The 12812-nt window shown below is 38.3% G+C and overlaps 1 protein-coding gene and 17 non-coding genes across 19 annotated transcripts in view; 1 reads left to right on the forward strand and 17 right to left on the reverse strand.

Moving 5' to 3' along the window:
* Positions 1–3322, forward strand: part of LOC137281814 (RANBP2-like and GRIP domain-containing protein 8) — a 42170-nt gene extending 38848 nt beyond the window's left edge. For both annotated transcript variants that reach the window (XM_067813435.1, XM_067813434.1), the window contains one exon: positions 2646–3322. In XM_067813435.1, coding sequence (XP_067669536.1) covers positions 2646–2659 — 14 coding nt within the window. In that variant the 3' untranslated portion in view covers positions 2660–3322. The remainder of the gene's footprint in view (positions 1–2645) is intronic.
* A 2088-nt stretch (positions 3323–5410) lies between these two features.
* Positions 5411–5484, reverse strand: Trnat-agu (transfer RNA threonine (anticodon AGU)). Its single transcript has one exon. It is a non-coding gene; the product is annotated as a tRNA-Thr (tRNA).
* A 590-nt stretch (positions 5485–6074) lies between these two features.
* Positions 6075–6148, reverse strand: Trnat-agu (transfer RNA threonine (anticodon AGU)). Its single transcript has one exon. It is a non-coding gene; the product is annotated as a tRNA-Thr (tRNA).
* A 590-nt stretch (positions 6149–6738) lies between these two features.
* On the reverse strand, positions 6739–6812 carry Trnat-agu (transfer RNA threonine (anticodon AGU)). Its single transcript has one exon. It is a non-coding gene; the product is annotated as a tRNA-Thr (tRNA).
* A 258-nt stretch (positions 6813–7070) lies between these two features.
* Positions 7071–7144, reverse strand: Trnat-agu (transfer RNA threonine (anticodon AGU)). Its single transcript has one exon. It is a non-coding gene; the product is annotated as a tRNA-Thr (tRNA).
* A 258-nt stretch (positions 7145–7402) lies between these two features.
* On the reverse strand, positions 7403–7476 carry Trnat-agu (transfer RNA threonine (anticodon AGU)). The gene has a single exon. It is a non-coding gene; the product is annotated as a tRNA-Thr (tRNA).
* A 258-nt stretch (positions 7477–7734) lies between these two features.
* Trnat-agu (transfer RNA threonine (anticodon AGU)) lies at positions 7735–7808 on the reverse strand. Its single transcript has one exon. It is a non-coding gene; the product is annotated as a tRNA-Thr (tRNA).
* A 258-nt stretch (positions 7809–8066) lies between these two features.
* On the reverse strand, positions 8067–8140 carry Trnat-agu (transfer RNA threonine (anticodon AGU)). The gene has a single exon. It is a non-coding gene; the product is annotated as a tRNA-Thr (tRNA).
* A 258-nt stretch (positions 8141–8398) lies between these two features.
* Positions 8399–8472, reverse strand: Trnat-agu (transfer RNA threonine (anticodon AGU)). The gene has a single exon. It is a non-coding gene; the product is annotated as a tRNA-Thr (tRNA).
* Positions 8473–8730: 258 nt separating this feature from the next.
* Positions 8731–8804, reverse strand: Trnat-agu (transfer RNA threonine (anticodon AGU)). Its single transcript has one exon. It is a non-coding gene; the product is annotated as a tRNA-Thr (tRNA).
* A 591-nt stretch (positions 8805–9395) lies between these two features.
* Positions 9396–9469, reverse strand: Trnas-acu (transfer RNA serine (anticodon ACU)). Its single transcript has one exon. It is a non-coding gene; the product is annotated as a tRNA-Ser (tRNA).
* A 258-nt stretch (positions 9470–9727) lies between these two features.
* On the reverse strand, positions 9728–9801 carry Trnat-agu (transfer RNA threonine (anticodon AGU)). The gene has a single exon. It is a non-coding gene; the product is annotated as a tRNA-Thr (tRNA).
* Positions 9802–10724: 923 nt separating this feature from the next.
* On the reverse strand, positions 10725–10798 carry Trnat-agu (transfer RNA threonine (anticodon AGU)). Its single transcript has one exon. It is a non-coding gene; the product is annotated as a tRNA-Thr (tRNA).
* Positions 10799–11056: 258 nt separating this feature from the next.
* Trnat-agu (transfer RNA threonine (anticodon AGU)) lies at positions 11057–11130 on the reverse strand. The gene has a single exon. It is a non-coding gene; the product is annotated as a tRNA-Thr (tRNA).
* A 259-nt stretch (positions 11131–11389) lies between these two features.
* Trnat-agu (transfer RNA threonine (anticodon AGU)) lies at positions 11390–11463 on the reverse strand. The gene has a single exon. It is a non-coding gene; the product is annotated as a tRNA-Thr (tRNA).
* A 259-nt stretch (positions 11464–11722) lies between these two features.
* Trnat-agu (transfer RNA threonine (anticodon AGU)) lies at positions 11723–11796 on the reverse strand. The gene has a single exon. It is a non-coding gene; the product is annotated as a tRNA-Thr (tRNA).
* A 258-nt stretch (positions 11797–12054) lies between these two features.
* On the reverse strand, positions 12055–12128 carry Trnat-agu (transfer RNA threonine (anticodon AGU)). The gene has a single exon. It is a non-coding gene; the product is annotated as a tRNA-Thr (tRNA).
* A 258-nt stretch (positions 12129–12386) lies between these two features.
* Positions 12387–12460, reverse strand: Trnat-agu (transfer RNA threonine (anticodon AGU)). Its single transcript has one exon. It is a non-coding gene; the product is annotated as a tRNA-Thr (tRNA).
* Positions 12461–12812: the final 352 nt, after the last annotated feature.

Raw genomic sequence — 12812 nt, forward strand, 5'->3', positions numbered from 1 at the left:
GATTTACATAGTCATATGTGTCATAACAGTGTATGGTATGGATTTACAGCCTCTTTAGTAAACAACACAATGTTTCTGGGCTACTGTGCAAAACCTGATATTAACAGGAATTGGGGTCCTACCAAATGCCTAGTCCATAGGAAATAAGCTTCCAATTCACTGTACCTGTTTCCAAGGTTGCTGCTAATCACTTTACATGCATTGATGTGTGTCTTCCTATCCCTGTTTTCATAGGTGGCTTCCAATCAAACACTTTGTACATGACAATCTATCATATCTCTATACCAGTCTGTTGCATAAATATACCACTTAATCCTTAATCTCTTTGAACACTGCACATCTCAATCAATGAAAACATATCACTTCATCTCCTTGATCTCTGTTACATCTCAATCTTTAATTGCATCTCACTGACCTCCTGTACGTACTGTATATTTTGCTTGTAAATCTTGCTCGTCACTCACCTGATGAAGGGGGAAGTAGTACCCCAGAAACATTGTTGTGTTGTAAATAATAAAGACGACGTTAATCCATGCCATTGTTATGTTACCATCCAGCTACAAAATGCCCATCAAGCATCTGATACTCAGACGTGTGTTTATTGACCTCTAGCTGTGTTTGAAGGAAGAATCATGCTTTTCAACTCCAGAAACAGATGTTCACTGACAAAGCACCTATGACTCGGATGCTGTCTAATTTGAACAGGCATTGCATGTCTTGCATTGCTCACATTGAACTAACACTGCTTAGCTTGAAATAACTCTGCATGGCTTGAACTTTCACTGGCGGTTGAATTTTGTCAATGTAATGCTGAGCTAGATCCTAACATACAGTAGTGAGTGGGTGAAGAGATGGACATGGATATCAAGTTAATTTCTTTGCCACAGATACTAAAATGAACTTAATGAATCATAACCATGCTTTTTGTATGTGTCTCCATTCAAAAGTTCAAGAGAATCTGAAATTTGAAAGGTTTATAAGCTCCTGACTTCATTAGGGCAATGTATTACAATTCTGGTACCCATAGTCCGATACCTATTGTACTTGAGTGGTTTATGTAGAGATTCAGTGTTTGTCTGTTAGTGACATTGATTGTTCACAAAGAGCCAATTTTCTGCATATTAAAGGCCTAAAAATAAATGCTATGACTGTGATAACAGAAATTTGATTTTTAGGAATTGTATCTTTATTTTTATGAAGTTTATTTTAATTAAATTATGCTGTTTTGTCAATTACTATTGAAGACTTCATATATTTTTATTACCCAGTGTACCAGTTTTGAGAAAGAACATTGCAATATACAATGCATCCTGAACAACCTTCCATATAATACCATTGTTATTAAACAAGTCCAAACCAAAGTCCAACACCATTGTGACCGACATATTAGGATTGTGACAAAGATATTAGCATTGTGATGTCATAGCATTATGAAGTGGTATTACACTTCAGTATCTTTCACAGGTGTGTGATAAGTATTGTTATACTACCTCTGAGGCATGTTTATGATGCAAAGATACAACCCTGAATATTTTTCAAAACGGCAAGCAAGTCACTGTCTAGCCATTTGATAGATAGAATGGTTGATGGAGATATCTCATTCACTCACTCACTTTCATGTTTGGTGGTGATAGTAAACCTTTTACTTTGACATGCTAGTCCCCTTCCTGTCTATTTGAATTTTTGATAAGTGTCAAACTTGAAGACACTTGAAGACTGTAAATTCTGCATTCTTTTCAACCTCTTTGTATGTGACTGCCATGACTGAATAACATTGTTGTAACTGAGCTTGTGTAGTGGTTAGTAGCCATTCCTATATATTACCTTTCATCTGTAATCACAGGGTATGGGAACCCATGTAAGGAAGCATACTTCTGTCTCCTTAAGATGCTGCTTGAACCCTCACTCTCATGCTTGCTTTGTGTGACCTCATATCCCTGCTTCTTGTGTTTCAGTGGGACGGAAGTTCATGCTCCAGTTGTTCAATATGTTTGTGTACATAGCATTAGCTGTCACTAGCCCTAGTACTGTTTCTGGACTTGAATTAAATGATTCTCCTGATTTGAATTCATACTTATCCCTAATTCCTGCCCAACGACCAGGTCAATCCCGAATCCTTGTTTGTCAATCCGAAGCAAGCTCTGCAACCTCAGTGGGTGGCAGTAGCCAATGTGAGACGAGGATGCAGCCAGGTTATAGTGAGGGCAGCCAATCAGCAGCCTCGTCACAAACAGGGGAGGGTGTGTCAGCCAGTGATGCTACCTCAGTTGTTTCATGTTCTCCTGAGCTGTCTGCTCTCTTAAGTTCGTTCTTAGAGGAAGGTAATTAAATGTGTTGCCTTGCAATGACCATGCTTTTGAAAGGGACGTTCGGTAAATTGCCTCTCTATCCCATCAAGTACTGAAAGATATTCATCTGAAGGTATCTGACATTTATGCAGTATTATATCTGTAAATATCAATGTCTTGTTTCTTGAATGCTTTCTTTTAATACCAGCGTACCCGCTATGCTAACCATACTATGATAGACATAAGATAAGAATTAATAATTACAAGAGATTTAATGCAGTAGATTTTTCTGGTGCAAATAAATATTTTGTTGAAACAGTATTATTCAAATTTGTTTCATTGTCTTGATATTTTCAGATCAGAAAAGATGAAGAAAATGAAGAAATAGGAAATTGGAATATGTGTGTGCTAAATGGATTCATAATTGAGGACTAGATAAAAGATGTTTCTTGAAGTTTGACAACCCTGGTGAAAGGGTTGGTTTTAGTAGCAGAGCAACTCCTGTTCATACTTACTTGCTAATGCAGTAATGACAAATCATGACATGTGTGGTGGCTGTGTCCGTAACTGTGTGCGGAATGTGTTGAACTTGAACCAGCAGGCACTTTGCTCTTACTGTACATGCTGAAATTGTGAAAAGGATCATTATTTCAAAATTATTTACACCTCTCCATGATATTACATTGTGTCTCAAATATAAAGTTCACACATGGGTACAATTGTGTGAAGCCCTTTTCTGGTGCCTCCTGCCGTGATATTGCTAAAACTAAAACTTTCTCAAATATAAATAATTACATAAGGAAGAGGTGTGATTTCAAATAGATTCATTTGTCATCTTTTATAGAGGCTCATTCATTCTCCTTTAGAGATGCTTAGTGCTGATTCAAGAATGGCAGATCTGGCTTAACTCTGATACATAGAAGTAATTACTGGAAGTTTATGTAAATATCAGGCCACCATCCTTATTGACATTTGTACTGTTTGGAAAGGTCATTTTTGTAAATACTTGAATAAACATCCCTGTTGTTACTGTTTCCTGAATCATGTTTTGTGTTCCGAGTAAGCTAGATGGAAAGGTGCTTGCATGTATTTGCAGAAACATAAACAACACATTAAGCACCATTTCCTCAAATTCTCAGAAATTGTGGAAACTTTCAAGCTGGGTTTCCATATGTGTGCAGTGATAATGAAAATAGGGCTCTTACTTTGACTTTATCGAGATGAAGGCTTAGAGCCTCCATCAGCTTCCAACCCACACAAAGTATCACCGATTTCAGCTAGAAGGTTATAGTTTGTTTGGATACTTTTGCTGTTATATCTCTTATGAACGGGATGAAGAGTCTTAAATTTTGGACGTCCGGTGATTGATCTACATAGATACATGCGTAGGATTTATAAGATAAATAAAATAAATCTCCACTGTACACTGGATCCATGTACTGCTTGGACACTTAAATTAATTTCTCCCTTGGCTGGCTTTTTATCTAATCAGGTGTCTGTGCTGGGAAATTGAGCGTTACACCTCACTTTTGCTTTTTAAATTATCTAACTGATTAAATGCATCAACACAAATCATGCAGAGAACTCTGAAAGAGGTTCCTTGAGTTCTTGCATATATTTTTCAAACTTTTGGACCTGACAATTTGTCTATGATTTTCCCAAAATTTGAGTCACACTGTGAAAAAACCTTAGCAGCTGAGACTGCTATCTTGCACTGGCAAGTTCAGTTGTAATGACTGTTTAGCTGATTTTCTCCTGTGAGACTGCTGAGCCAGGAAAGTGAGGTAATAAAATTATCATAGCCATAGATGCATCCAGGGTGTATACGTATACCTGGAACGTATACCCAGAAGATATTGAGAATGGTTTCCTGCATGCAGTTCGAAAACACTCTAGCTTTGATGCTTCTGTTCCATGTGAAGAACACTAGGCGACTATGCTTGTCGTAAGAGGCGACTAAGGGGATCGGGTGGTCAGGCTTGCTGACTTGGTTGACACATGTCATCGGTTCCCAGTTGCGCAGAGTGATGCTCATGTTGTTGATCACTGGATTGTCTGGTCCAGACTCGATTATTTACAGACTACCATCATATAGCTGCAATATTGCTGAGTGCAGCGTAAAACTAAACTTGCTCACTCACTCACGCATGTGAAGATAAGTGAGGAAATGTTACCGATCTAGATGTTTTAGCACAAGATTGCTTGCTGGCTGGGTGAGTTGACTGTCCTAGTTATCACCTGAGTGAATGATGTTCAGAAGGCTCACATCTCTGTTGAGATCACCAACCAAACCCTCTAGATATGCATTAACATACAGATGCAGGTTGAAGCTTGGCAAGCCCAGAAGGTCCCTAGCCAGATTTTTTTTTTATTTCATCAAATCCTAAATGTGAAATGAAAATTGAACTTTCCAAAACGAAGTGATAAACACAAGTGGTAGCCTATGTTAAAAAATCGAAACCCCCAGGTGGAGTCGAACCCTTGACCTTCTGCTTACTAGGCAGACGCTCTAACCAACTGAGTGTTAGAGCCGATGGGATGGACAAGCTGCAACAGTCAGTACTTCATATATGTTTGAGCTATCTTCAGAGTGAGTCTGAAAGAATAATCATTAATGTCTCTTTGGAGAAGTGTGACATGCGATTCCTAAAATACCCATTTTACACAAACGCAGATATCAGTCTGATGTTATTGAATACAATAACAGCAAATTCTAAATGTGAAATGAAATTGAACTTTGCCAAATGAAATGATAAACACAAGTGGTAGCCTATGTGAAAAAAAAAGGAAGGCTCCAGGGGGAGTCGAATCCTCGACCTTCTGCTTACTAGGCAGACGCTCTAACCAAGTGAGCTATAGAGCCAATGGGATAAACCAAGTTACAATAGTCTATACTCCATTTATGTTTCACCTATCTTTAGAACGAGTGTGAAAGAACAATCGTTTATGTCTATTTGGGAAACTGTGACATGCGATTCCAATCAGATCCATTTGTACACAAGCTCCGGTATCAGTCTAATGTTGTTGACAATAATAACAGCAAATCTTACATGTGAAATGAAAATTGAACTTTGCAAAAGAAATTGATAAACACAAGTGGTAGCCTTTGTGAAAAAAAAGGTAGGCTCCAGGGGGAGTCGAACCCTCGGCCTTCTGCTTACTAGGCAGACGCTCTAACCAACTGAGCTATAGAGCCGATGGGATGGACAAACTACAATAGTCAGTACTTCATTTATGTTTGAGCTATCTTCAGAGTGAGTCTGAAAGAATAATCGTTAATGTGTCTTTGGAGAAGTGTGACATGCGATTCCTAAAATACCCATTTTACACAAACGCAGATATCAGTCTGATGTTATTGAATACAATAACAGCAAATTCTAAATGTGAAATGAAATTGAACTTAGCAAAACGAAGTGATAAACACAAGTGGTAGCCTATGTGAAAAAAAGAGGAAGGCTCCAGGGGGAGTCGAACCCTCGACCTTCTGCTTTCTAGGCAGACGATCTAGCCAACTGAGCTATAGAGCCAATGGAATAGACGAAGTAACAAGAGTCTATACTCCATTTATGTTTCACCTATCTTTAGAACGAGTGTGAAAGAATAATCGTTTATGTCTATTTGGGAAACTGTGACATGCGATTCCAATCATATCCATTTTTACACAAGCTCCGGTATCAGTCTAATGTTGTTGACAATAATAACAGCAAATCTTACATGTGAAATGAAAATTGAACTTTGCAAAAGAAATTGATAAACACAAGTGGTAGCCTTTGTGAAAAAAAAGGAAGGCTCCAGGGGGATTCGAACCCTCGACCTTCTGCTTACTAGGCAGACGCTCTAACCAACTGAGCTATAGAGCCGATGGGATGGACAAACTACAATAGTCAGTACTTCATTTATGTTTGAGCTATCTTCAGAGTGAGTCTGAAAGAATAATCGTTAATGTGTCTTTGGAGAAGTGTGACATGCGATTCCTAAAATACCCATTTTACACAAACGCAGATATCAGTCTGATGTTATTGAATACAATAACAGCAAATTCTAAATGTGAAATGAAATTGAACTTAGCAAAATGAAGTGATAAACACAAGTGGTAGCCTATGTGAAAAAAATGAGGATGGCTCCAGGGGGAGTCGAAACCTCGACCTTCTGCTTACTAGGCATACACTCTAACCAACTGAGCTATAGAGCCAATGGGATAGAACAAGTTACAATAGTCTATACTCCATTTATGTTTCACCTATATTTAGAACGAGTGTGAAAGAATAATCGTTTATGTCTATTTGGGAAACTGTGACATGCGATTCCAATCATATCCATTTTTACACAAGCTCCGGTATCAGTCTAATGTTGTTGACAATAATAACAGCAAATCTTACATGTGAAATGAAAATCGAACTTTGCAAAAGAAATTGATAAACACAAGTGGTAGCCTTTGATAAAAAAAGGAAGGCTCCAGGGGGAGTCGAACCCTCGGCCTTCTGCTTACTAGGCAGACGCTCTAACCAACTGAGCTATAGAGCCGATGGGATGGACAAACTACAATAGTCAGTACTTCATTTATGTTTGAGCTATCTTCAGAGTGAGTCTGAAAGAATAATCGTTAATGTGTCTTTGGAGAAGTGTGACATGCGATTCCTAAAATACCCATTTTACACAAACGCAGATATCAGTCTGATGTTATTGAATACAATAACAGCAAATTCTAAATGTGAAATGAAATTGAACTTAGCAAAATGAAGTGATAAACACAAGTGGTAGCCTATGTGAAAAAAAAAAGGAAGGCTCCAGGGGGAGTCGAACCCTCGACCTTCTGCTTACTAGGCAGACGCTCTAACCAACTGAGCTATAGAGCCAATGGAATAAACGATGTAACAAGAGTCTATACTCCATTTATGTTTCACCTATCTTTAGAACGAGTGTGAAAGAATAATCGTTTATGTCTATTTGGGAAACTGTGACATGCGATTCCAATCATATCCATTTTTACACAAGCTCCGGTATCAGTCTAATGTTGTTGACAATAATAACAGCAAATCTTACATGTGAAATGAAAATTGAACTTTGCAAAAGAAATTGATAAACACAAGTGGTAGCCTTTGTGAAAAAAAGGAAGGCTCCAGGGGGAGTCGAACCCTCGACCTTCTGCTTACTAGGCAGACGCTCTAACCAACTGAGCTATAGAGCCGATGGGATGGACAAACTACAATAGTCAGTACTTCATTTATGTTTGAGCTATCTTCAGAGTGAGTCTGAAAGAATAATCGTTTATGTGTCTTTGGAGAAGTGTGACATGCGATTCCTAAAATACCCATTTTACACAAACGCAGATATCAGTCTGATGTTATTGAATACAATAACAGCAAATTCTAAATGTGAAATGAAATTGAACTTAGCAAAATGAAGTGATAAACACAAGTGGTAGCCTATGTGAAAAAAATGAGGAAGGCTCCAGGGGGAGTCGAACCCTCGACCTTCTGCTTACTAGGCAGACGCTCTAACCAACTGAGCTATAGAGCCAATGGAATAGACGAAGTAACAAGAGTCTATACTCCATTTATGTTTCACCTATCTTTAGAACGAGTGTGAAAGAATAATCGTTTATGTCTATTTGGGAAACTGTGACATGCGATTCCAATCATATCCATTTTTACACAAGCTCCGGTATCAGTCTAATGTTGTTGACAATAATAACAGCAAATCTTACATGTGAAATGAAAATTGAACTTTGCAAAAGAAATTGATAAACACAAGTGGTAGCCTTTGTGAAAAAAAGGAAGGCTCCAGGGGGAGTCGAACCCTCGACCTTCTGCTTACTAGGCAGACGCTCTAACCAACTGAGCTATAGAGCCGATGTTATGGACAAACTACAATAGTCAGTACTTCATTTATGTTTGAGCTATCTTCAGAGTGAGTCTGAAAGAATAATCGTTTATGTGTCTTTGGAGAAGTGTGACATGCGATTCCTAAAATACCCATTTTACACAAACGCAGATATCAGTCTGATGTTATTGAATACAATAACAGCAAATTCTAAATGTGAAATGAAATTGAACTTAGCAAAATGAAGTGATAAACACAAGTGGTAGCCTATGTGAAAAAAAAGAGGAAGGCTCCAGGGGGAGTCGAACCCTCGACCTTCTGCTTACTAGGCAGACGCTCTAACCAACTGAGCTATAGAGCCAATGGGATAGAACAAGTTACAATAGTCTTTACTCCATTTATGTTTCACCTATCTTTAGAACGAGTGTGAAAGAATAATCGTTTATGTCTATTTGGGAAACTGTGACATGCGATTCCAATCATATCCATTTTTACACAAGCTCCGGTATCAGTTTAATGTTGTTGACAATAATAACAGCAAATCTTACATGTGAAATGAAAATTGAACTTTGCAAAAGAAATTGATAAACACAAGTGGTAGCCTTTGATAAAAAAAGGAAGGCTCCAGGGGGAGTCGAACCCTCGGCCTTCTGCTTACTAGGCAGACGCTCTAACCAACTGAGCTATAGAGCCGATGGGATGGACAAACTACAATAGTCAGTACTTCATTTATGTTTGAGCTATCTTCAGAGTGAGTCTGAAAGAATAATCGTTAATGTGTCTTTGGAGAAGTGTGACATGCGATTCCTAAAATACCCATTTTACACAAACGCAGATATCAGTCTGATGTTATTGAATACAATAACAGCAAATTCTAAATGTGAAATGAAATTGAACTTAGCAAAACGAAGTGATAAACACAAGTGGTAGCCTATGTGAAAAAAAAGAGGAAGGCTCCAGGGGGAGTCGAACCCTCGACCTTCTGCTTACTAGGCAGATGCTCTAACCAACTGAGCTATAGAGCCAATGGAATAGACGAAGTAACAAGAGTCTATACTCCATTTATGTTTCACCTATCTTTAGAACGAGTGTGAAAGAACAATCGTTTATGTCTATTTGGGAAACTGTGACATGCGATTCCAATCATATCCATTTTTACACAAGCTCCGGTATCAGTCTAATGTTGTTGACAATAATAACAGCAAATCTTACATGTGAAATGAAAATTGAACTTTGCAAAATGAAGTGATAAACACAAGTGGTAGCCTTTGTGAAAAAAAAGGAAGGCTCCAGGGGGAGTCGAACCCTCGACCTTCTGCTTAGTAGGCAGACGCTCTAACCAACTGAGCCATAGAGCTGATGGGATGGACAAACTACAATAGTCAGTACTTCATTTATGTTTGAGCTATCTTCAGAGTGAGTCTGAAAGAATAATCGTTTATGTTTCTTTGGAGAAGTGTGACATGCGATTCCTAAAATACCCATTTTACACAAACGCAGATATCAGTCTGATGTTATTGAATACAATAACAGCAAATTCTAAATGTGAAATGAAATTGAACTTAGCAAAGTGAAGTGATAAACACAAGTGGTAGCCTATGTGAAGAAAAAGAGGAAGGCTCCAGGGGGAGTCGAACCCTCGACCTTCTGCTTACTAGGCAGACGCTCTAACCAACTGAGCTATAGAGCCAATGGGATAGAACAAGATACCATAGTCTATACTTCATTTATGTTTCACCTATCTTTAGAACGAGTGTGAAAGAATAATCGTTTATGTCTATTTGGAAAACTGTGACATGCGATTCCAATCATATCCATTTTTACACAAGCTCCGGTATCAGTCTAATGTTGTTGACAATAATAACTGCAAATTCTAAATGTGAAATGAAATTGAACTTTGCAAAATGAAGTGACAAACACAATGGTAGCCTATGTGAAAAAAAAGAGGAAGGCTCCAGGGGGAGTCGTACCCTCGACCTTCTGCTTACTAGGCAGACGCTCTAACCAACTGAGCTATAGAGCCAATGGGATAGACCAAGTAACAAGAGTCTATACTCCATTTATGTTTCACCTATCTTTAGAACGAGTGTGAAAGAATAATCGTTTATGTCTATTTGGGAAACTGTGACATGCAAATCCAATCATAACCATTTTTACACAAGCTCCGGTATCAGTCTAATGTTGTTGACAATAATAACTGCAAATCTTACATGTGAAATGAAAATTGAACTTTGCAAAAGAAATTGATAAACACAAGTGGTAGCCTTTGTGAAAAAAAGGAAGGCTCCAGGGGGAGTCGAACCCTCGACCTTCTGCTTACTAGGCAGACGCTCTAACCAACTGAGCCATATAGCTGATGGGATGGACAAACTACAATAGTCAGTACTTCATTTATGTTTGAGCTATCTTCAGAGTGAGTCTGAAAGAATAATCGTTTATGTTTCTTTGGAGAAGTGTGACATGCGATTCCTAAAATACCCATTTTACACAAACGCAGATATCAGTCTGATGTTATTGAATACAATAACAGCAAATTCTAAATGTGAAATGAAATTGAACTTAGCAAAATGAAGTGATAAACACAAGTGGTAGCCTATGTGAAAAAAAAGAGGAAGGCTCCAGGGGGAGTCGAACCCTCGACCTTCTGCTTACTAGGCAGACGCTCTAACCAACTGAGCTATAGAGCCAATGGGATAGACCAAGTAACAAGAGTCTATACTCCATTTATGTTTCACCTGTCTTTAGAACGAGTGTGAAAGAATAATCGTTTATGTCTATTTGGGAAACTGTGACATGCGATTCCAATCATATCCATTTTTACACAAGCTCCGGTATCAGTCTAATGTTGTTGACAATAATAACAGCAAATCGTACATGTGAAATGAAAATTGAACTTTGCAAAAGAAATTGATAAACACAAGTGGTAGCCTTTGTGAAAAAAAGGAAGGCTCCAGGGGGAGTCGAACCCTCGACCTTCTGCTTACTAGGCAGACGCTCTAACCAACTGAGCTATAGAGCCGATGGGATGGACAAACTACAATAGTCAGTACTTCATTTATGTTTGAGCTATCTTCAGAGTGAGTCTGAAAGAATAATCGTTAATGTGTCTTTGGAGAAGTGTGACATGCGATTCCTAAAATACCCATTTTACACAAACGCAGATATCAGTCGTGATGTTATTGAATACAATAACAGCAAATTCTAAATGTGAAATGAAATTGAACTTAGCAAAATGAAGTGATAAACACAAGTGGTAGCCTATGTGAAAAAAAAGAGGAAGGCTCCAGGGGGAGTCGAACCCTCGACCTTCTGCTTACTAGGCAGACGCTCTAACCAACTGAGCTATAGAGCCAATGGGATAGAACAAGTTACAATAGTCTATACTTCATTTATGTTTCACCTATCTTTAGAACGAGTGTGAAAGAATAATCGTTTATGTCTATTTGGGAAACTGTGACATGCGATTCCAATCATATCCATTTTTACACAAGCTCCGGTATCAGTCTAATGTTGCTGACAATAATGACAGCAAATCGTACATGTGAAATGAAAATTGAACTTTGCAAAAGAAATTGATAAACACAAGTGGTAGCCTTTGTGAAAAAAAAGGAAGGCTCCAGGGGGAGTCGAACCCTCGACCTTCTGCTTACTAGGCAGACGCTCTAACCAACTGAGCTATAGAGCCAATGGGATAGACCAAGTTACAATAGTCTATACTTCATTTATGTTTCACCTATCTTTAGAACGAGTGTGAAAGAATAATCATTTATGTCTATTTGGGAAACTGTGACATGCGATTCCAATCATATCCATTTTTACACAAGCTCCGGTATCAGTCTAATGTTGCTGACAATAATGACAGCAAATCTTACATGTGAAATGAAAATTGAACTTTGCAAAAGAAATTGATAAACACAAGTGGTAGCCTTTGTGAAAAAAAGGAAGGCTCCAGGGGGAGTCGAACCCTCGACCTTCTGCTTACTAGGCAGACGCTCTAACCAACTGAGCTATAGAGCCGATGGGATGGACAAACTACAATAGTCAGTACTTCATTTATGTTTGAGCTATCTTCAGAGTGAGTCTGAAAGAATAATCGTTAATGTGTCTTTGGAGAAGTGTGACATGCGATTCCTAAAATACCCATTTTACACAAACGCAGATATCAGTCTGATGTTATTGAATACAATAACAGCAAATTCTAAATGTGAAATGAAATTGAACTTAGCAAAATGAAGTGATAAACACAAGTGGTAGCCTTTGTGAAAAAAAAGAGGAAGGCTCCAGGGGGAGTCGAACCCTCGACCTTCTGCTTACTAGGCAGACGCTCTAACCAACTGAGCTATAGAGCCAATGGGATAGACCAAGTAACAATAGTCTATACTTCATTTATGTTTCACCTATCTTTAGAACGAGTGTGAAAGAATAATCGTTTATGTCTATTTGGGAAACTGTGACATTTTATTCCAATCATATCCATTTTTACACAAGCTCCGGTATCAGTCTAATGTTGTTGACAATAATAACAGCAAATCTTACATGTGAAATGAAAATTGAACTTTGCAAAAGAAATTGATAAACACAAGTGGTAGCCTTTGTGAAAAAAAGGAAAGCTACAGGGGGAGTCGAACCCTCGACCTTCTGCTTACTAGGCAGACGCTCTAACCAACTGAGCTATAGAGCCAATGGAATAGACGAAGTAAC

The sequence above is a fragment of the Haliotis asinina genome, chromosome 4 (genome assembly GCF_037392515.1).
Source record: "Haliotis asinina isolate JCU_RB_2024 chromosome 4, JCU_Hal_asi_v2, whole genome shotgun sequence".
In the NCBI taxonomy this organism is placed as follows: Eukaryota; Metazoa; Mollusca; class Gastropoda; order Lepetellida; family Haliotidae; genus Haliotis; species Haliotis asinina.